Consider the following 22,686-nt stretch of genomic DNA (forward strand, 5'->3'; position numbering starts at 1 on the left):
CTCAGTTACATCATTTCCCATTTACAGACCAAAAAAAAAAAGGAAAAAAATAAAATAAAATATATATATATATATACACACATCAGAACATTTCAACATTAAGTTACAATTTTCAAATGTGCAAGATTAAGCAAATGTATACTGTATTCAAATAAAAGATTTCCTTAAATAGATGTTCAAGTTTTAACTGAAGCACAGGCTGCTGGTTTTAACAGAAGTTAACATTGTCTAAGATACGGTGCCGTCTGGATGGGGCAGGTGAGATGGGCGGCTATCTACTACAAGTTAAGTACAACTGTTGTCAGTGACAAAATATCCAGGGGGTTGGAGTCGTCACGAGAGATCCATACAGCAACTGTACAACCTACAGTTTCGAATGTTTCAAAATGCCACAGCTGTACACGGAGACGTGTGGGTTAAAGCACGTCCTCTGCGATAACCATCAGGCCTCCGCGCAGGGACAGATCGTGACACGCCTTCAAACGATCAGATGAAATGCTCAAACATCTCGACAACTTGGGGTTTTTTTTTTTTTTCTTTTCAGGAGGAGATTGCCATCTTTGATCCCAAGTTTGTGAGAAAAAAAAGAAGAAAAAAAAGAAAAGGCATACAACTCTGCCCATGACACTGATTATAAAAGCAGCCATGTTTCTTTCTTTCTTTCTTTCTTTCTTATGTTTTGTTGCTCCAGTGGTGAGTTTTCACGAGGCTCAAAGTCCCTGCACACCAGAGAAGAAGAAACGTCACCAGATCGTCCTCTGAACTTTTAAACTAATTCGTGAAATTCATTGCACATTTGTTTACAAACAGCTCGCGACATCTCTCCATCTTGACATTTAAAAATAGAATCTTCTGATTTTTATTCATCTTTTTTTAATTTTTCTTCACACAATCCCGCTTAACGAGTGATTTGAGTCGTTTTTTTATTTTTTTTTGTTGTAGTGTTAAGCGGAGAGCAGCTGTCTATGCAGCATCAACAGGCACCACGATTAGACCCAGCGACAAAGTAATCGAGACAAAACGATCCGAACGGCTTCCTGCACGTGTCAAGACGAAAAAAATAAAGCTTTCCAAAAAAAAAAATTAAAAAAATTAAAAAATAAAATAAATCAACAATTAACAATATGTTCTCATTCACAACTGTCTTACAGTTGGGCCAACGTTGTCAGGACTGATAAGAGCAGTCCTTAACCTACAATGCGTCTCAAAAACATGACTGAAGGTTCCTTTCAAACATAAAGGAATATACAGTGTGTCGCCTCTGCAGATTGTTAATTGCACAATCACCCGACGCGCGGATGCCGCATCCACATTCGCAATCTTTTTTTATTCAAATACTGCTACAGAAGGATTCCACACGTGGTTTCTCTCCAGTTAGGAGATCATGATTCAACTCAACAGGAAGTTACCCAAAACAACAACAAAAAAAAAAAAAAAAAAAGAGGCAACCACCGAAATAATCGCACAACATGAAGATGCTAAATAATTTGTTACAGATCAAGCTTTTCTTTAGATTTTCATTTGCATGGCCGATGAGATCCAAGAGCTTATTCCTGTTCAGTTGTAGTGATTATGTTGCCAGCTCGGTGTGTTAAATTCATCAATCCAACATCAACAGAAACTGTTTTGTTTTTTTTTCTTTTGGCGTAGCAAAAGTCCTGGTGTGGGAGGGCTCTGACACCAGAAACAAAAAGAAGCAGCCACACACCTGGAATGTGCATGAGGGGTCTTTAAAGCACACATTTAGAAGCTACTTCCACTTTTACTTGTGTTGTTTTTTTTCGTCCGTTTTTCCCCCCTCAAATTGTAATTGCACTGTGCTGAAATCTCACACACGGATGGAGCTGGAGAGGTGATGTGGCTCAGACTGAGAGACTGGAGCCTCGTCTGTGTTATTTGCTCAAAATCCATTTTTCAGTTTTGTGGCCAAGTTCACTGAGAACAGTTCCGCCTGAGAGAAGCACCCCGCAAACTTGTCTTTTGTCCCTATTCAGCTGCTCCCCAAAAAAAGGAGGCACAGCTTTGTTTTCTCAGTAGTGCGATGATAAATGATCCCTTCATTTATCAGTTTAGTCTTTTTCTCCATCCTCGCTGCTTCCTGGTGTGAACAAAAGAGGAATAAACTTTAATGCGAGACAAGCACACTCTAAAGCGAAGCAGCTTTGAGACACACAGATGTTAGAGTGATATCAATTCCTTTAAGCGACTGGTGATCAACTCACCCCCTTGTTCGATGTCGGAGTCGGTAAGATGTGTCAGGGAGAAGCTCGCGATGCTCGCCGGTGAGATGGAGAAACGGGAGTAGTTTGAGGAGCTGCTCCAGCTGGGCTCCAGCACACGACCTACTGCGGCGGCCGGAGAGGAAACGGCCTTAGAGACCGAGTCTTTATCCGCCTTGGGCAGGAAGGCAGGCGCGGAGGAGCTGAAGTCATCGTCCCACTCGAAACCACCACCTGTGAGCGTTTAATGGACACGTCAGGACTAATCTAATGAACAAATACACCAACGTACAGCGACTGCACGAATCTGCAGGCTTTTAGCATTACCTTCTTCATCTGTTGAGCTTTCAGAGTTAGCGAAGCGGTTCAGGTAGCTGGAAGTGGACACGGGACTGCTGAGCTCTGGCACCTGACTGTTTGAGCCTGAGGAGAAGTCGCCCAGTTCCTTGGTGGGAGTCTCCTAAAATTCAGAAAAAGAACACGAAGGCCGTATAAACACACAAATACCTTCACCTGTTAAAAGAATCAACTATAGGCCGATGCTCTACCTGGTCAAACAGGTAGACGGTGACATCATCGAAGAAAGAGACGGCTCTTCTGGAGTTCTCTGCATTCAACCTCGCAGAAGACGGAGAGGAGGATGGTTCGATTCTGAGGGTTGTGGGTTTCAATAAGCTCTTCAGGTTCTTCACGGGTTCGTCTGAGAGGATGATTGGCACCGTGTGCACCGTTTCGTCCTCGCTCTCCGAGCTGGAGTCGTGCAGCTGGTATGCACGAACGTCATCGTCGGAGTCCTCGCTGTTCTCATCCTCCTCGTCAGCATCCACGCCGTCCTCCTGTCCATCTAAACCCGAACCGTCTCGCCTCCCAAGGTAACGCCCCTCCGTATGCGGCTCTTTGATTTTATGGCAGTCGCTGGCATTCATCCGGGTCAGTTTAGCATGACCTGTGTTCTCGCGCTCTGGCTCTGATGGGATAGCAGAAGGCAGCGTTGAGCTTTGTAGATCTTCCGACGGGCTCAACTGATCGAGAAATGTGCCCTCGCCAAGTTCTGGTGCATTTTCACCTTCAATACGGCCGATCGCCTCACGCTCATGTTTCACTGCGATATCTGAAGCTTCGCCTGAAGGCACGACCTCAGCGCGGGCATCAGTTGCTTCTCCAATCTCAGCCTGCACTAACCCTTCAGCTAGAGAGGATTGTTGCTGAGGAAATAAAGTTTCAACATCTCTTTCCTTGTAAGCTTCCAGCGCTGGAGCTCCAGAGTTGCTCAGCCATGGGACTTCGACAGCATCCCCAGCGGTTGTTTCTTCAGACTTCTTCTCGGGCTCCGACTCATTGTCAGAGAAATAGGCAGAATCTCTGTAATTGCTGCCTATTTGGGGTTCCGCGCCAGGAGCTACATGATCTGGCTGCTGACTCTCACTGGGATCCTCGCTGTCAGTATCCACGACACACTCGACTTCAGAGATGACGATTTCAGGCGGAACCAAATTCGCCGAAGCCGTCAGCTCAGACTCCTCTTCTTTGGTATTGCTCGTACCGTTTTTAACAGGGGAGCAGTCCTTGTCATTTGGCTGAGAGTTCCACTCTGGAGACTCCAGGTTCTCAGTCTCATACCCGCTGTCTGATATTTTGTATGGAGGCTGGAGTTTGTGTTGGGTTATTTGAGCGCTCAGCTCTTCTCCCTGCTCTCCAAACCTCTGCATGTCGAGAGAGTCTAAAGAGTCGGGCGTTTCAGCTGAATTGTCCACAGTTGGAACTGTGGTGGACATGCTGTCTTCCAGTAAACTGTCCTGGCTGATCTGGTCCAAAGATGGACCGGAAACCAGGAGAGAGGATTTAACAAGAGTGTGGCCATTGGTTTCCATGTAGGACTCTTCATGATCAGACAGAGTGGTTTCCAATTCTATATCTGCATCTTCAATTAGGTCACTCAACAGATCATTACTTGTTAAGTCTTCGTTGTGTCCGTTTTCTGAGGACAACGCTTGAACTTGCTGGCTTTCTGGCATTTTACATCCTATTAGGTGAGCACTGGCAGTTGAGGCTGCAAGATCATCTGCAATGCTGGGAATATTGGCATCTGTGCACAATGAGTCTGTGGTGGCACTGTCAGATAATGGAAGGGTGGGACCATCAGTTTCACTAATGAGAACCTCGAACCGTTCTGAGGTAGAATCAAAACCAGAGTCTACACCTCTGTCTGAGGATTGCAGCAGACCGAGGTCTTCAGTGGAAGAGCCATTTCTAACTGGCAGCTGGTTGCTTGTGTCATCGTCCGGGACTACTGTAATGGAAGGCACCAGTGTTTCATTGTCTACCAGAGAAGGGCTTAACTGCCCCGAGGTGGAACTCGGAGAGTCTAAAAGTTCGTATCTTGAGGATGTGCTACTTGTTGCAGGTTTTATGTGTGTATCTGCTGTGGTTAAGCTGCCTAAAGTCTCAAAGTTATCCCAAGAATTCATTTTGAATGCTTCCTCTGGTTCGTGGACTATGCCAGGTAAAAGAAAATTCTGCTGTGGAGCTGAGAAACTGGAGCCCTCTTTCATCAGGCTCTGGTCTCTGAGAAACGCGTAGTTATCGACGAGTTTCTCGGTATTGAGAAGCATCCTACCGTCTGCGTTCTTCCCCTCTCCGTCCACAGACAGGCGAGAGGTGCTGCCTAAAAAAGAATCTCCGTAACTTTGATTTGCATTCGTCTCTTGGAACCCTTCATAGAAAGGGTTCCCGTTGCGCTCCGGGAGCTCCATAACGTTCTGTGTCCAGGAAGGAGAGTCCTCGTGTTTGGACCCCTCTTCAGTAAAAATGTTGGTGTGGTATGGGCTGTCATTTTCAAGAGATGACCAGATGTGGCTATCTGGTAAATATGAGTCCTTTGAGTCAATGCTTTGGTGGAAAAAGTCAGCATCTGTGCTAGACTCATCCAGACGGACATCTTGAAGGACAACAAAATCTTGTCCTCTACTCCCATGTTCCCCAACAGTGCTCTCCCCTTGATCCTCGAGTTGAATATAATAGTCATTCCCATTAGATGACTTTTGTGCATCAAATACTGGTACAATCCCAGGGATTTCCAAAGAAGTGGTACCACTTTCTGCTCCAGCCTGCCTGGTTAAAGGATCAGGGAAATGGGCTTGGATGTCTTCCCTGGAAACAGGGAAGAACATGCTGTGGTAGTTCAGTGTTGTGTCCATGCCCGAACGTCCATGGTTGGCGTCATAGTGGTCATGCTTGGCTGCCTCCCAGACATACTCAAAGCTGAGGCCTTTGCTTGTTTCTGTGACAGTGAGAACTTCATCGATCTCATGTCGCAGGGCGTCGTCAGCAAACTGGTCCAAGATCGGAAAGGACGAATGGCTGACAGTGGTCTGTCGAGTGGATGGGTTCGGCTTCAGTGTGTCCCAGCGTTGGTCAAAATCTTCTTCCATGTCTTTTTGGCCTTGCATTCGAAGATAGATGAGCAAGCGATGCACTTCCTCTGCTGTTGCCCGCTTGTCCGGGGACAGCCAACAGAACTGCAAGACCTCGAACCTGCAGTAACATGGAGAAACAGACATCTCTTTCACACTCGAGACTCATTGAAACAATGCTTACAACGCTTATTTTACTATGCCTTTTGTTCCAATGAAAGTGTTCCAAAGATTCACCATCGTTCAGAATAAGGAAGCTCCAGTTGTGGCTTAAACAGTTTGACTTGTTGCTCCTTGATCACATGATTGAGAACCTCCCGGTCAGACAGATGTGGATACGGCTGAGTCGATTTCTCAAAGAGCTCCCATAAGGTGACCCCCAAGGCCCTAAAGTGACAACGAAGCAGATGTTAGCACTCGAGAGCAATCCACTTTACTGTATTCCATTTGTAATTCCTCTCATGTGTATGTACTTTTAATCAAATAAGATTCAAGGAGGAAAATCTATCATATGTAATGTAAAGCATCACAAATTTAAAAGGATTTTTAAACTTTCCTTCTGCCTCAAGAGTGGCCCTTTGAAAATAATGGTGAGCGTTGGATGTAGTGACATCTAGTGGTAAAAACTGCAGTCTGCAACCTGTTTGGACAGATCCTGACTCAAGTTCTATGCTTCCAAAAAATAAAAAATTGCACTCTGTACATGGTGTTCGACACCTCCGGTGAAAAATAACTCACTCTGGGATTCTATACTAATGAATGAAAAAAGGTAAGACACATAATATAATGAACAAACTGGTCTGCCAACTTATTTGTTACACACTACGTGTTACGGCTTTTTGAAACGGTCCTCTTGTGTCAGTGAAAAATCGGACGTTTTCTACCCACCACACATTGCTCTGCTTGGTCTGCTCCATCGTGATAACACCCCCATGGCGCTCTCCCACCAGCTCAGGAGCCAGCCAGCGAAGGGGTGCGAACACGTCATCCTCTGTGATGATGTAATCCTCCTACAGACACATGGGTTATGCAAAGCGTCACAAGAAACACTCCAAAAAGCACCATAACAGGAGAAATTTAGCTGTTTATTATGTCTTGTTGTGGGAGGGCACGCCGACATTGCCTCCACTTTCTTTACAGAAATAGCTTCACTGGGTGACCTTATCTTATGAGTATTAAATTCCGACCGCCAAACTGACAGATCAGCAGTATTTCAGGAATGCAGCAGACAACTGCTTAGGACATATGCGGCATGTCAAGTTACAGAGAGGACAACAGAGGTTCTGCAATGAATTGGCACGTATCGATAATCAAAGGAAACCTGTGTGGCGTCTGATGATTAAGATTTATTTTCTGTCAGGTCATCTGGGGCTGGGTAAAAATAGCCAGACTTGTCTTTACTATATAAAGCGGAGTAGTTTTCAACCATCTTAAGACGGCAAAACAACTGCAAGTATGGCAGAATGAACACGGAGGGTGAACACTGACATTCCCAACCATTCAAACCACCTATAGTGAAGGTTCTCGGTTTATTAAGCCATAATGTCAACAAGGTTTCGTTCTGCTAGCAATAGAAGAATAATTTGAGTCAAATATACAATCAAGTTATCCCCTTTAAAGCATATGATCATGAACTACTGGTGCCGGCATGTAGCATGTTTAAACTCAGCTGATCAGAGTAGTTTGGGGTGATCAGTATAACCCTCGCAGAACCAGAGAGGCACTTGAAAGAATCGCCTTTACATTTGCAGGCAAATGTTTGCATGAAGAAACAGCACAAATCTGGGAACAAATCGTTTGTAGAGCATGTTTCATACTGATGCTGATACGGTTTCCTCATTTTACAAATGACGAGAAAATGACTTTACAAATGACCAAAGACTACAGGTAAGCCCAGCTGTTTGCAAATAGCAAGATGTGTCTTTGTGTGTGGCTTTCGAAATTTCTACAGCACCAACAGTACCACAGATCACCATCATTACAGCAATTATAACACTGACAAAATTGTGAGCAGAAAAAAAAAAAAAAATGAATAAGGTTTCTGCTTACTTTGTATCTGTAGGGTCCAATTCCGTAGTCTCCCACTTTGACTGTAAGATCTGCAGTCAGGTAACAGTTCCTCAGAGCCAAATCACTACGAAAACATACAGGAAAAACATCAACATGAGTCACTGAATGGATGAGACATTTCACAAGGACCACAAGTACCAAATCTCTCTCAGAGGCAGACGGGTTCGGAATTATCGCTTAAACAAATACGCTTCACTGATACTTAATGTTGCACCGCATTTGAGTGAATGAGGCTCATTTGATTTCAAAACCCAAAGTATGATGTCACACAAGAGTCAGACAGAGGGAAGTCTGGCCAGAGTCACATTTTATATAAGCATTTATATCATTTAAAATGAGCACGAGAGAGACTTCCCTCTGCTCACCACATGGCAGCAATACCCGTACAGGGGCTATTCCCATCTGAAGTGTACACAAACATTATGTAGTTTATCAAGGGGAAACACATGCTATGCAAGCGTTTTGTTGGTTTGCCAGGAGAGAGCATAACAAGCTCTGAGAATCAGCACATTAAACAGACACATGGCGGTTCATTCACGGTGACCTAAGTGGTGAGCTCTGGTTTCTCTTTAGCCTTGCAGCATTTCCTTTAACCATCAAATGACAAACTGTGCCGACACTAGAATCCTGTGTGCGCGTGGCCCAGCTACAGTAAGACCCACCGGAACCCCTGTAAGATAAATGGAGATGCACTTTAAACCCTCCCGTCCTCTGCTATTGGCCAACATGTAGCAACACTACGGCCGCGGTGAAACAAGTTCAACATCTTAACCCTACGAGGGTAATAAACGGGACGCTTATTTGATACCACGAAACATTTGTGCACTTGCAAATTCATTATCAGGAAATGGAATGAATGCGACACCCCAACAACCCTGTTATAAAAGGGGAGGCCAACAAAGCTCACTGAGCAGGCAAGAAAGACATTATTTAGGGAGGTAACAGAGAGGCCAAAGGTAACCTGGAAGTTTCTGCAAAGCTCCACAGCAGGGACTGAAGTGTCTGTCAGCAGAATCACTGTAAGCCACACTCCACAGAGAAATGAAAGTCAGGAAAAAGTGGCGATTGATAAGGTTTAAAAAGAACAAAAAATATCATATTTGAAGTTCAGCAAAAGGCATCGGGGACACTGGGAAACACGCTGAAGTTACTAAACTGAACTTTCTGGTCATTAAGGAAATCGCCACCAGTATTGCTAACCCATTATCCCAAGACACCATCCCACAACAAAGCATGGTGGCGGTAACGTCTTACCGTGCCACTGTTAGTCAGGGGCCACGGGAAATGAGGAGGGTTGAAAAGAATGGTGGGTGGCGCTATAACGAGGAAAATTCTAATGAAAAAGCAAGACTGGGGCAAAAGTTCACCAATCAAAATGACAAGGACCCTAAGCAGACTACAAAGGTAATACTCAAGTGGTTCAAGAGGACCATTTAATTGTCTTGGAACGGTCCAGTCAAAACACAGACCTCAATCCAAGCAAGCCTGTGGTATGACCTCAAAGATTTCTGTACACCAGCAGGCACCATCCAGCTTAAAGGAGCCAAATGGGTGTGCCTTGATGAATTGGCAAAAACCCCAGAGGCTTCATGTGCCAAACTTGTGAAGACATCCCTAAGAGAGTGCGAGCTGTAATTGTTGCAACTGTTGCTACCTCCCAGTCTCGCTAGACTAAAAACACAACAGTAGACGAAGATTTCAGCAGCTCACGGTTGACAAATTCTCAAATACTTTTCATGCTAATTTGAAGCAAACTTTGGAAATGTTGCAAAAAGGAATGCATTCATGGGAAATTAGGTTCATTTCCACTACCTGCTTTAGAGCAAATAGACGAGGCTGCGTCAGGCGGTGGCAGCATGGGCTACATTACAGAGGGCTGCACTGAAGTCCTTGAAGGAGGCAATAAAACCAGTCGTCTTGGCCACAAAGAGACCAAATAATCTTATTACTCTATAATGAAGTCCAAACTGTAGACTTATCACAAACCCAAGTTTTAAATTATGCTACTTCCCCCAGTTATTAATGAAAAATGCAGAAAAACATATGGTTTTGCTGATTTGCAGGCCCACATTCTAACCCTTAAATTGCAAAGCTGAGGCATCATCTTTGCACATGAGCCCACGCAGCATTTGCCCAAAGAGGTTTTGTGCCTGTGATCAAGCACTATCAGCAGCTTCTCACGGTATTGCCAGCATGTAGCACTTTTTGGGATCTTTTTTTAAAAATTCTGCTTAAATATTTTTATGAGCTAAATTAGTTCAAATACAGGGAAGCTCGCACAGCTCTCTCTGAGTTGTAACAGGGATTAAAACACAACGTCCAATATGAGGATATCCTTTTACATGCAAAGAGCAGAATCATCATATCCCTCTGGCAGCAGACAGCTGACACTGTGGCAATGCATGGGAGCTGTGTAATTGGAACCTTCGGAGCTTATTCTGAGCATGCAAAATAGAGCCGATGAGCTGAGCATCGTATGTTACCCCCAAGCTTTGGGTTCCCAGCACTCGCCTGTACCCCTGCTGGCTGGCAGCCAGACAGCCAGAATTGGCTGAGGTAAAAATGAAAATGGAATGCAGCCTCTCCGCTTTACACACCTTTTTTGGAGAACACCGGTACTCCTGACACTGGTTGGACAGTCAGCACATAGGTAAAACTAACAGTTGACCTACGTCTTCATAATCACACGTTTACGACTGTGTACTTACCACATGACAGTTACATACCTTGTTAATTACTATTTGTTTATCGTACAGAGTGGCTCGAATCAGTCGTTAAACACACCACTGACTGGATTTTACATGATGTTCGGGGATGCAATTCAAACGTGTAATTTCAGCATGACATTTTCTCTACTGAGGAAATGCGGTTTGGATTTCCAACTCAATTAAACAAATCACAATATTTCTGTGTTTCGTGTCATTGAGAGGGAAAGCACCCCTCTGAAAACCACACTGCTTAGGTTAGTAGATCAAAACTCGGTGAGCTTGCTCTAGTGTTGCAGTTCTGAAGTGCTACCTGTGCAAGAAGTTGTGTTTGTGAAGGTGAGTGACACCAGCAGCAATTTCACAGGCCATCCTCTGCAGCGGCAGCAACTCAGCATTTCTGAACATCCAATCCTGCTGAGACAGGTAGCCCCGCAAATCCCCCTGCAAAGACACGCACAGACACACACACACACAGCGCCATTAGCCCATCGATATCAAAACGGACATTGAGCAAATCCAGAGGAAAACTATTTTTACTGTAGGGAGAATTTAACAGCAAGCCTTGATTAAATGCAATGTGCAGAGAGCGCCACACGGGGGCAGCAGAACTCCCCCTGGTCTTGTCTTCTCAGCACTTCTCACTGCTGATGGGTGACAAAACCAAATAAGGGTAACACCGTTTGATGGACCTCTGTGCTGTGTCACAGTGATTTATAAATAAAAAAAGAGTCCACCTCAGATCAGGCAGATAAACTGCTGGGTAGCGTCTCTGAGTTTGGAGGGAAAAAGAAAAGCTAATAAATGAGTAAATCAGATTACAAAACTAATAAATACAGGAGTCCTGTGACAGACGCAGGACAAAGGCACTTTGAGCACATATTACAATTTGATATAATACACGAGACATATCCAAGTGTCAAGTCAGAACTGCAGTGGCAAGTCAATCATTTAGTGAGCTGGGAACAAATAGTTAACCTCTAGCTGGCATGTCAAAAAGACAGTAAATTTTTATTTCAACAAGGCCTTAGCTGTGTGCAAATCCACAACGCATGTGTGGCTGTCGATCAGCAAGATGTAACAGAGTGGGGCTGACAAACGGCCTCGACATAACTTTATACTGTGCAACAGTGAGACTTTAGAAGACAGGCCTATTTAACTCCCGTTTAACGGGCAAAGCACAGAGCTCCAAGCTCGTTTCTGAGATAGCGCTCGCTGCAGAAAGAAGGAGATTCCCGAGCAACCAGCAGAGAGCAGCCTCTCTGAGGAACCAGCAACTGTACACAAGCAGGGCTCGCATAAACGGAGGCGTTTAGTCAGAAATGCTCGGTCACATGCAGATCTCCGAGTGTGTATATGAATGTGTGTTTTCAAAAGGGTTTACTTTTCCCTGAGGCATTTCTTTACAAGCAGCTTAGATCGGTCATCTTATGTAAGCACTATTTGTTTGCTTCATCTCCATTCGTTCCTGCACACACATACAAATGGACAAAAAAAGCCCACACAGCTCTTAGAAGGGGTCTTCACTGAAGGGCTATAATGTATGGTAAATAATACTCTGCGGCTATCTTTATTTGTGGACGTTGTGCAGCAGGTGATTAGGTTTGGGTTCCAGCTTGCCGTTAATAAAACAAAAGTGTGAGGGGCCAAAATATTTCGGCCTTGTAGCTGGGCCAGTGAATAACGACACTGTGCCTAGTTCAAGAGGAGCTCAGCTGCTATGTGATCAAGTTATGAAAGAAAAATAATAATCTGGATATTCTAGGTGCTAGTCCAGCATAATGGTTGTAGATACTGGGAACAGGCTTAGGTCTTATTGCTGTTAGGCTATTTATTTTAAGGACAAACATAGCTGCCAAGAAGTGTAATCAACGGGTTTGCCAGCTTTGAAAAGGCAGATTATTCTAAGGAGATCAAAGATTAACTATAATGTTAAGTATAACGACATACCATGTAATTAATCTCTACTTAAAGATGACATGACAGTGACAAAAATAAATAAAATACACAGATTGTTTCTTTAACAACTGTAACGACTGAAGGAGTTCAACTGGCTCTGAAAGCCAAAGTCAGCTGGCTCTTATCTGGAACCCTGAACTGGAGAAGGCTGTGACTAATGTCCTGGAAAGGCACCACGCTGAAGATCTATGTGTTACAAGTTGTCACTCATGCACTACGGTATGCGACATGCCCCTGCACCAGTTGCTGGCCGTATTCCGCTGTCCAAAATTCTTTGAGTCAGGGTTACCCAGCACGGGTGATACAGGACGGAAAAAACACAGTTAATCAAGCCGCTGTCGGAGAAGACGTCACATTTTCCCAGCTTTTTGGGATTCCCCGCGTTGGTTGTACAGCTGCAGAGTCGCATTTCATGCGAGGACATCTAGTAGCTGATTGACATGGCCTCAAGTAGTCACGAGATAGAGACGGGTAATCTTTTATTTTGAACACAAACAAGCACTTCCATAGTTGTTGCTATGGTATCTCAGTGTCACTTCTATCTCCAAGTCAAACAAACTGAAATCCCGCTTAGATCTAGCGCTCAAAAAATCTTTATCCGACAAGGGATAACAAGCATAGGCATCAATCAGTTGTGCTAACCTCACACATTATCACCTTTAACATACAGAACCTTCCCTTCCTCCTTAATGACTTGTGGTAAGTCATTCACCTTGAGTCATGTCCATGTGCTGTCAGAGAGATTATGGGACCTGGCTAGAAGGACCACAATGTCAGGACATGTGCCAGGTCTGGGCAGCTGACAATACCCCAGCCGAACAAGATTATCTAATGTCTGGCACAACAAGTCGAACTGGACCCAGCCAGATGTCATTAAATCAGAACGGAGTTATCCAAGGTGCTGATCAAAGCATCTTTAACAGAAAAAAAAAAAAAAAGAAAGACTCAAGACAGTTGTTTACACACCATCATGCATTGACCTTTCTTTTATTTTATTCTTATTTATTTCATTTAAAAAAAAAGGAAAAGAAAAAAAAGCAATAGCTTACTCAAGACTGCACTCAACAGCCGCCGACAACCACAAGGTGCTGGCCATAAAAATGCACAAACACAGCAACTGGCAGAGCTGACACCAGAGGAGTGTAAATGGAGCCTGTTGCTTAACTGGGCGAGGTGGGAATGTGAGAAGTCCCGAGCTTACAGTAGCTATGGGACTGCGAGTGGAGGCGGGAAGCAAAGGGAGCTCCACCAGAATAGCTCGAAAAAGAGTGAACGAATCAGCGCCTGTGATGGGGTCTTATGGGCTGAACGCACCTCCGCACGGCTCCCGCAAAACGAGCGACAAAACAGACGGAACTTGAAACGCAGGTGCCGTGTGGTTTTATTTTTCCTCGCGTTAGGTTTCTGCTCTGACGTGGGAAAGGGCTCATTAGCTTTTGTGGACAAAAAATGCTCAGTAAAACAGAGCGCTACGGGGGATGCTTTGGTTTCCCGCTTCTTCCTTATCCAGGTGACCTCTGATGACGCCTCCTCCCTTTCTGGTTCGAGACCAGAGATCGTCTAGCAAATAAACATTTGATCTATGCATCTATGTGTCAGCTCCGAGTTGTTATCTTTTTTGGAGGACTGCACGTCTGTCCGTCTGGGTCGAAAATATGTCCATCAGCGGAGGCTGAGAGCTCATCAAACAGGCACCCCCGTGAGAGTAAAAAAAAAAAACATGTCTGAAGTCACTTCGATTTGTGACGGCAGAAAGAAAGGCTAACTTGGGACAGAGAGTATCCCTTCGCTCCAGATGGGACATGAGACGGATCAACTGTGTATGTATTTAAAGGGGTCTTACCCTAGGAATATGTGAGCGCTGACAAGAGCTAAATCTCACAATTCTCAATTAATGAAGCTTTCTAAGTAAGGAGGAGCAGAAATACTACATACATTACTACAACAACCTCTCATTTACTGAACACAAGTACAGGAAGCAGGAAGTGCGTCAGCACATGTTCGCTGAGCGCGCGTCACTCACCATTTCACAGTATTCAAAAACGAGCAGGAAGGGAACGGCCTCAACACACTGTCCGAGGCACTGGAGGATGTTTGGATGCTGCAGCACCCTGAAGACACAATGACGTGGCAGGATTTAGATTTGCTGATCGTGGAATGCATAGAGTACAGGGATGTTTACGTCTATTTAGACCAGATTTACTGTCTGCATCTCATTCCACACACATACATACATGTTAAATGGTTAAACTAATGTTAAATTAGGGGAATATTAAGGATAAGAATTTTTAATGCTTTTAAAAAAAAATTTTTTTTTTATTATTATATTTGAAACGCATCTTTAAAAAGTAACTGAAAAACAAAAATAGCCCTCAGTTAAAAGTTCACTTATTCGTTTACCTGTATGGATCCCCCTGCTGCAGGAAATCATTCTGTTCCTTGGCACTTGCATTAGCTTTCAACTCCTTGACCACCACTCTGGTTCCACCTGGGTCCGTGTAGATTTCACTCAAAAGGACCTGACAGTACAAAAAAAATCATTAATTAATTAAAAAAATAAATAACTTTAAACTACACGAGGATCAAGTAAAAAATAAAATAAATCTGGCTATATCACAACTATTCCTCTGACCGTGGTCTCGGGTGCTATTCCAAAATACCTGAGAACATCTACATTTGATCACTTTTCTCCCTTAAAATGAAGCAGGCGATAAGCAGTAAACACTCCATCCCGCAGCCCTTCGTACCACGTGGTTAAAGGCCGATCTTATTTTGTGGGAGAAAGAAAAACAATCTTACCTGGCCAAACCAGCCGCTGCCAATCTCCTGGATGTAACTCAAACTGTGACGTCCCACCTGGAAGCCGGTGGATGCCTCTGTCAAACCAAAACAGAAAACCATGTTAATCAAGACTGGCCTAATTGCTCAAGATCTATTGGTCATATTCTAAACCATCGCATTTATTAAAAATGCTGTTTAAATATGTAGAAAATGAGACAAAATTAATCTGTCCGTGGGTGTGTGTTTATCTGACCTGTAATGCTGGCAAGAGGTTGGAGATGTGGGGGTCCGGGAAGGGGCACCGGGGACACCGCCAGGGTGTACACCTCAGCTGGGGACTGCATAGAGGGCGTGTCCTCTGCCGGTGGAGTGAAGTCGATCTCATCCTCAAAGTGGTCTTCGAACTCCTACATCAACAAAGACAACAAATGGGATATCATCATGACGAACCCAAGCTATTATTAGTGCATATCTTTTCCATCGAATTCCATCCCCCCGCTGTGCGTTCATTAAGTCAAGCATGTAAAACTATGCCGGCCGCGACTCACCTTGAAGTTGATCTCCCTTTCCTTGCAGCAGGTCACGCAGTTGCCGAGCACCACCACAAAGGCCAGCAGCGCCATCAATGACACCACCAGGGACAGGTAGAGCGACACAGACAAAGTGTCCCCAGTGCTTCCACCTGAAACGCCACAAAAAAGAAAAAAGAACACGCTGAATCATTCACATCTGAAGCTGTGATTCTAAAGGAATTCTGAGGACAACACCTGACACCTGACATGTCGAGTTGGAAGCAGAAACGTCAGCGCGTTTGTCAGTAACACAGCAGATGACAAATGTGCTGGCTCTTCTTTTAGAATCAGCAACTACAAAGGTGCATTAAAGCCAAATGAAAAGAAAACACACAACTCATATGAAGCAACTCCTTGAGCTTGCTTGTTGACTTTTGCTGAGCCGTAACACTGTGCTGGGCATCATTTGAAGCAGTACAGCAGCCGTGACAGCAGCTGTGGCTCTTCTTGAGTGAGGATGCTGCTGGCCCAGCAATTCAAGCACCGGGGCAACGCCATATATTAAAATCAGATTAAAAAAAGACCGGCTCTGTGGATTTCAAAGACCGGTTGTTTTTCTAACGAAAGCTCCCTCTTTTGTTGGCTACGTGCAAGTCTTTGCTTGCATGTCCACCTTGTTCCCTCAAATGTCACTGCTCATTCATACCTATTCACCTGACATTTATGACTGGTGGTCACTGGACAGTCAAAGGACATAAAAGTCAACCCCCACAGACTGAATCATCCTTCACGGATAGGCATTTTGTTCTCAACGGAAGACTCGCTGAATGCCTTTTTCTCGTTTGCTTATTATTTTGTACCAATTGTGTGCGCCTGAAAGGCGCTGACATGAATGCAAACATAATCTTAAGCCATTACGCTAAATCTCAGCGGTGTGTGATGTGCGAGAGACAAAAGGGGAGAGCTCAAAGAGTGGTATGCGAGACACTCCTTCCACTCCTCTCCTCGACTTGTTCTGTCACCGACTGGTTGTAGCAAGTCAGATGCATCCCGTCTGCCAGAAAGAGTGCACACCTACACCTTCTGTAGAAATGCACATTTCTGCCAGATCGAAGAGCGAGTCAAATAAATGAAGACGACAAACCCACAAGGTGTCACCAATATCCCTTTTTTCCATTCCTGAATCAGTTCAACTCTGATTCGCGCGGTCCTTGTTCGATTCACAAATTCTCAAATACAAGTAGAAACTGAAAGATAGACATCAGAACTTTATCAATCTGTATTTTTGCATTAAAAGAAAATGGGTTTTCTCGATCAAGCCCTTCCTGGTATTCGCCGAGCCTTGAAACCAGCATTAAATCTAAAAGATGTGTCCCCCGAGTGTAAACGGGACTCATCCTTTTATATGTAGGGCAACATCATGCTTGACCCAAACGCTGCCTTCCAACAAATGTGACAATACCAAAAATAAATACACATAGTTTATATAATCAATCAGAATCTAAAACACCCTCCTGTCCTCATATTTATTTACATGAATCCCAGTTAGTACAACTGTATGAAACCAATCCATCTTTCCTTTTAAAACTGAGGCTGCAGAAACTGTGGGACGGTGTCATCTCCTTTCCTCTCATAAAGGACTGACAGTGTTTCCTGTGCCAAGTCATGAAATTATCAGCCCATGTTCATTTGATCTTTAAATTACATTGAACTGCTACAGTTAATCAGATCAGCGATTAAAAAATTAATCACTGATTTGTGACACAAGTCGGTGATTAAAAGATCAGTGGTCCTGATGAGCGTTGTGCATTAGCATTACAAATCAGTCAAAGGAGGTTCCGACATTCGGGGCTTGATGATTAAACCCCGGGGCAAGAGCCGAGCGGTGGTCTTACAAAGCAGACAGGTCAAGTCAGATGGCGTCACTGTTTATCCAGACAGCACGGCCAATCAGCCCAAAGGTCGAGCAGCAATCACTTTTAACCGTGGGAGGATCATTAGGTATGATCCAGCCTGTCCGAAAATTATTGAGTTTCTTTTCATGTGGGCCACAAGGAAAATTCACTATTCTTTTTTATTTTAATTTTGTGTTTTCCCCGCGGCACATAAAATGCTGAATCTGTGATTCCAAAACTGAAAAATGTAACTAATTACTTTGTTGCCCCTGACACAGAACTGAGCACCATTCCAACTTTAACACAGCCGCAGTCAAAGGGAGCTTTAATCAGCAACGACACCACGGCCACTGCTATTAACTGACCTCTCCTCCGAGCAAAACACTGCAACAAAGAAACTGTCTGGGCTGAAAAATGAATGAGAAGAATTATTAAAGATTGAACAGATCCAAGGTCAAGACACTGGCCCAGTGGATGCTGCTATAAATGGACACGAGCACGTCAAGCTGCTGAACTCGTGTATTTGAAGGTTTGTGATTTAAGTACAAATGGAGGGAACGGAAGAATGACTAACCAAGCCAAAGCATATTCAATCACTTCACAAGCATCAATCAAAGCCACTGCAGGCATGAAACTTTAACAAGGAGGACAGCAAAGAATTTCTCCTCATAAAAATAGCATCATCATAGATAAAAGTCTGTCTGTACATAAAGATTTCAGATTATGAAACAATCAAAAAATACTGAATACTTTGGCTTGATAAGCCTAACCATGTCCTGACCTCTGGACAGGACACCAACATGGCTGGAACAGGCATCGTAAAAGTACATTTACAATCAATAAATAAACAAACCTGTAGTTTCTCACACACAGTGTTGGCAAGGCAGAGCTGCATCTGAGACACCTGCGAAATCGAAACCTAAGACCTGCATATTCTGCACAGTTTAGCCAAACGGCTCCACAGATTTACCGTTAGGAGCATCTGGAGCATCCCCGTATCATCACCATCAATCCAGTCCTGTCCCATGATGGATGGGCATCATCATCACGGTACGACACAGGGACGAAATATGACTGGCAAGAATCTCTGACGTGACAATGAAACGCAAGCCAATGAGGTACCTCAACCGAGCAGCTTTGTTTCGATCAGCCAGAGAACATCTGTGGCTTTTACTTAAAATGTCATCCATCTAGAACTGCAGCTCGTAAATTGGATATATGCGACTGCCAGGAGCAAAACTTCAAAAAGAATTTCAAACCACTTTAATGACGCCAACGTTAAAGTTCCCAACAGTCCTGTGAAAAACATGTGGCCCAAACTGAAGGCAGCCGGAAACGGCCTCCGTCTGCTTCAGCAGGGCAACGGGGTTCGAGGGACTCGCAGAGCAGCTCTACATGGGATGAGTTCTCCTGAATCAAACTTTATTAGAGTCATGGGGTCATAACATGGCTCGGCAGGACCCACAGAAATGACTAGACCGGTTTTTGGGACTGATACGACAGGGAGCTGCCACGTCTTATTTCAGTTGTACTGCATATTTCATTAGGCTTTCGAGCCGAGGAGGAGCTGACCCATTTTTTTTTTTCTTCCAGATTTTGCCCGACTCTGCTCACAACAGTAGACGTCTGTACTCGTTTATAGACGGGACAGACAGCACATCCTCTGACTGATATGTGAGGGATGGTGCAAGATTTGTCCGTCTGGGAAGAGTCTCATCAATCAAAGGAATGGCCCTTGGTATCAGAGTGAGCCAGTACTTATGGCAGTTTTTCTCTTGATGGATTATCATCTACAAGTTGTGTTTGGTCACTTTCAATAACAAATCTGTCTCGCACTTCCACTGCATAAATCAAAAACAACCCTGTATGAACCTGCTATGTGTCTAACTTGTGGCCACATGAACGTGCAATCTCCTTTGTAGCGTACCATAAAAATGTTAAAACTCTGTGTGCTGGGAAAAAAAAAAAAAAGAAGTCTTTTCTCTGGCAGCATAAATAAAGGTTGTGTCCGATGTCTGTCATGACTAAAAGACTAAATGTGCCAATATCACCTGACTGTACACTATAAAACTCAGCCAGCTCCATTAATGCTTAACAAGGTTCAAACTTTAACCAGTACGTGTGAAACAATGACTTTGGGAGCGATTACTGCGGCTATTATTTTTTTCCATGTGACCAACTGAAATCAAAACAAAACAATGAAATGTTGTTCCACATCTGCACACATTGGTAAATGTAGACCACAAATGAGAGTCAAAGGGCAGGTTGCCATGCAATAAAAGGATAAAAAGTGAGCTTATACTCTAACATTTCTTTCCAGTAAGCTGTGTCGTGATAAAGTGAATAACACTGGTGCTTATTGTTGACTGGAGCTGATAAGATTGGAATATGCTGTGGTTACACATTACTGACACACCCTACAGCATTTTCACTTTAGGATGAACTCATTTTAAAGACGGAAGCGTGTTAAAATACCAAAAGGGGCCAAGGAGGCCGAGTCTCTCTTAATGGGAGTCTGGAAAACACTTCAAACAAATCCCTCGCTTCCAACTGGAGTTATAGCGTTCAGAAAAACAGGGATACAGCTCACTATTGCCGTTTCAACTGATTCATCTACTGAAAATAGTAACAATAATCACAGGATTGCGAAAGGCTCAATAATTATTTCTTAAGTTGCAAATAGACTGTTTGCAGTATTCCTCAATAGATGGCCAAGATATTAAAAATCCAACATAAGATGCTGAATTGTTTGTAATCTATTCTTGATTTTCCGTCTCAAACGAGTTTAATACTCAGCATTAGAAGATTTTTTAATCAATGCAACATTTGACAAATAAGCTAAAAGTTTTTAAATCATTCTATAGCAACAGAATGATCACATTTGTGACGAGACTCCTGATGTGGGTTAAACAAGGCACTGCTACGAACATCAAAGACGTAACCCAAGGTTCACTTCAGGAGCAACACTTACTTTATTGTACCATGAAGCTGGTTATACGGTTGGGTCAGGAAATAGCTATGCTACTCAAGCAGAAGTTAAGAAGCACTCATTTAAGATGTACTGGGCCCCCAGCACGTGAAATGTAAGTTCAATGAAGAGGGGATGAGGTGAAAGACTTTATTGAATATTTCCAAGTCTTTTGCGTAGCGTGAAGCAACTCCTGGGCTGTTAGCTGTATGATCATTAGCCCCGTGTGATGTAAATGATTCAATCATCATCTTAATTGCATTTGGGTGAATCAGACCAGTCGGTATACCTTCATACTTCATACTTGCTTATTAAGTTAACCAGCAGATTCCCTCTTTACTTATGAAATCAATAAAAACTCGTGACCCACTTCCTGTGCAATCACACCGTCTCTCCATGTGTTTTGCATGTGATGTTGCACGTTTCCAATTCTCCTCCATATGTAATTCTTCTTTAAGGATGGACTGTTTCACTTGCATTGAATTTCACACATACAAATGCCAGACTTTTAGTAAAGTACTTTTGCTAACTTGCACTTATCTCCAAGGTCAGTTTCGAGGCACCAATTAACCTGACATGCATGTTTTAGGACGGTGGGAGGAAGCCAGAGCAACCAGAGAGAACCCTGGCATGCATAGGGAGAACATACAAACTTAACACAGGCCACAGCTGAGATTTGAACCAGAAACCTTCTAGTTGTGAGACAAATATGCTGGTAATCACACCCCAATGCGGCCCCACCTGCTTCGCTGATAAATAAATTGGAACTATGAAAAGAAACAGCTTTTGCCAATTTTTCAGCTACTTCTGGTCACAAGAGAAGAAGGTCCTAACATAAATGAGCTGTAAATTATAAACCTTTTAATGCAATTTTGATGTGAGGACTTTGTGAGGAGGATTCACACTTGACAGTTATAATCAAGAAGAAATGTAGCTACACTGTGATGTGGTAAACAGACTTATCAGGTGTTTCACTCTGAAAACTGGCCAGTGTCCAAATATAGTGTCAACACTGGACCTGAACATCTTTGTCGCTACAATAAGCAGTGCAACATTAAGTTGGGACACACAATGGTTAACTGCAGTTAAATAGCAGTCAATGTTAAAGAATCCCCTTTAAAAAGTTACTCCCTCTACCCACGAGAACAGGTAGAGGAAAAGTCTGTTTATGACTAGCTTACCGGTTTAATAATTAGCTGAATCGTGACATTGACACACGATTGCTTTCCGTTGATATATATTTACCTTTCCACTTTCACAGAGAGTACAACTGCTATCTTGTTAACTCGATTTCTACTCCTAATAATCTTTACTAATTAGAATGTGATATATCCAAGCTTGTGTTAGCTTTCAGCTGCTTTAGCTGCAACAACTACCCATTCCAGCAAATGTTAGCTTCCAAAAACATTTATAAATTGTAGATATATTATACAAGGACAATGCATAGTTTCACAGTGTAAAAACTTGCCATCAGTTGCCTCACCTGATTTGTGAGGATACTGTAGAGGGAAACCTTCAGACAGCCAAAACACCGACAGAAAAATCCCACTGGCCAGCAACAACACAGATCCATGGCGGCTCTCCATCCTCCAGGCTTAGCCAACAAAATGTTAGCTAATTGAAATCGTCGTACTAAATAAGTAGCTAATATGATGCTGGATAAAGTTTCTTAATCATTGATAACCGATTTTACGTCAGTGTAGGCTACATATAGAAGCATATTTTCGGTTTGTTTAGCAACTAGCTACTCGCCAGCTAACTAGCTTCAGCTAGCATGTCGAGGCTAACAGTTTCAGCTGACGACAGCGAACACCGCTATGACATGTAATGTTCCGTTCTCCATGGAGACAAAAGCAGCGATCACCTTTCACGACCTATCATGTTTGATGAATATACCCTAACGTTAATCAAATGAACACAGTAAGAGAAAATTTAATCGATAGCCCTGACTATCATGAACCACCTCTCCTCCAAAGCGCCATGTTCCTGTACAACGTCACATCACGGAGTGAGGCGTAAAACTCCGAATAATTGACATTTTTTCAAACCAATCCAAACGAAGAATGTCTTTACCTTAAATCCGCATAGCCAATCAGCGTCGACTTTTATTGTTTGTCATGTAAAACCAGTGATTTGTATGGAAGATGAAAAAAAAAAACCTTTC

The 22,686-nt window shown here is 43.4% G+C and overlaps 1 protein-coding gene across 1 annotated transcript; it reads right to left on the reverse strand.

The window, feature by feature from the left end:
• Positions 1 to 1,910: 1,910 nt before the first annotated feature.
• On the reverse strand, positions 1,911 to 22,516 carry lmtk2 (lemur tyrosine kinase 2). The gene is made up of 14 exons (XM_072369384.1): positions 22,006 to 22,516; positions 15,696 to 15,829; positions 15,401 to 15,554; positions 15,166 to 15,242; positions 14,767 to 14,885; positions 14,390 to 14,477; positions 10,721 to 10,851; positions 7,682 to 7,766; positions 6,521 to 6,642; positions 5,870 to 6,019; positions 2,768 to 5,753; positions 2,547 to 2,679; positions 2,223 to 2,453; positions 1,911 to 2,098 (listed from the first exon to the last, which is right to left on the reverse strand). Exons 1-14 carry the CDS (start codon positions 22,106 to 22,108, stop codon positions 2,070 to 2,072), a joined length of 4,542 nt encoding a protein of 1,513 aa, XP_072225485.1. The 5' UTR covers positions 22,109 to 22,516; the 3' UTR covers positions 1,911 to 2,069.
• Positions 22,517 to 22,686: the final 170 nt, after the last annotated feature.

The sequence above is a fragment of the Leuresthes tenuis genome, unplaced genomic scaffold (assembly GCF_036924035.1).
Source record: "Leuresthes tenuis unplaced genomic scaffold, fLeuTen1.0.hap1 SCAF_17, whole genome shotgun sequence".
In the NCBI taxonomy this organism is placed as follows: domain Eukaryota; kingdom Metazoa; phylum Chordata; class Actinopteri; order Atheriniformes; family Atherinopsidae; genus Leuresthes; species Leuresthes tenuis.

Bases quoted from the DNA above. Each gene is read 5' to 3' on its own strand.
- lmtk2 (XM_072369384.1), bottom strand. From the start codon at position 22,108: ATGGAGAGCCGCCATGGATCTGTGTTGTTGCTGGCCAGTGGGATTTTT. The intron at 14,886-15,165 runs GTAAGATTGTTT...TTGTACTGTCAG, and splicing joins GCAGCGGCTGGTTTGGCCAG to GTCCTTTTGAGTGAAATCTA. The intron at 5,754-5,869 runs GTGAATCTTTGG...ATGTTACTGCAG, and splicing joins CTTCCTTATTCTGAACGATG to GTTCGAGGTCTTGCAGTTCT.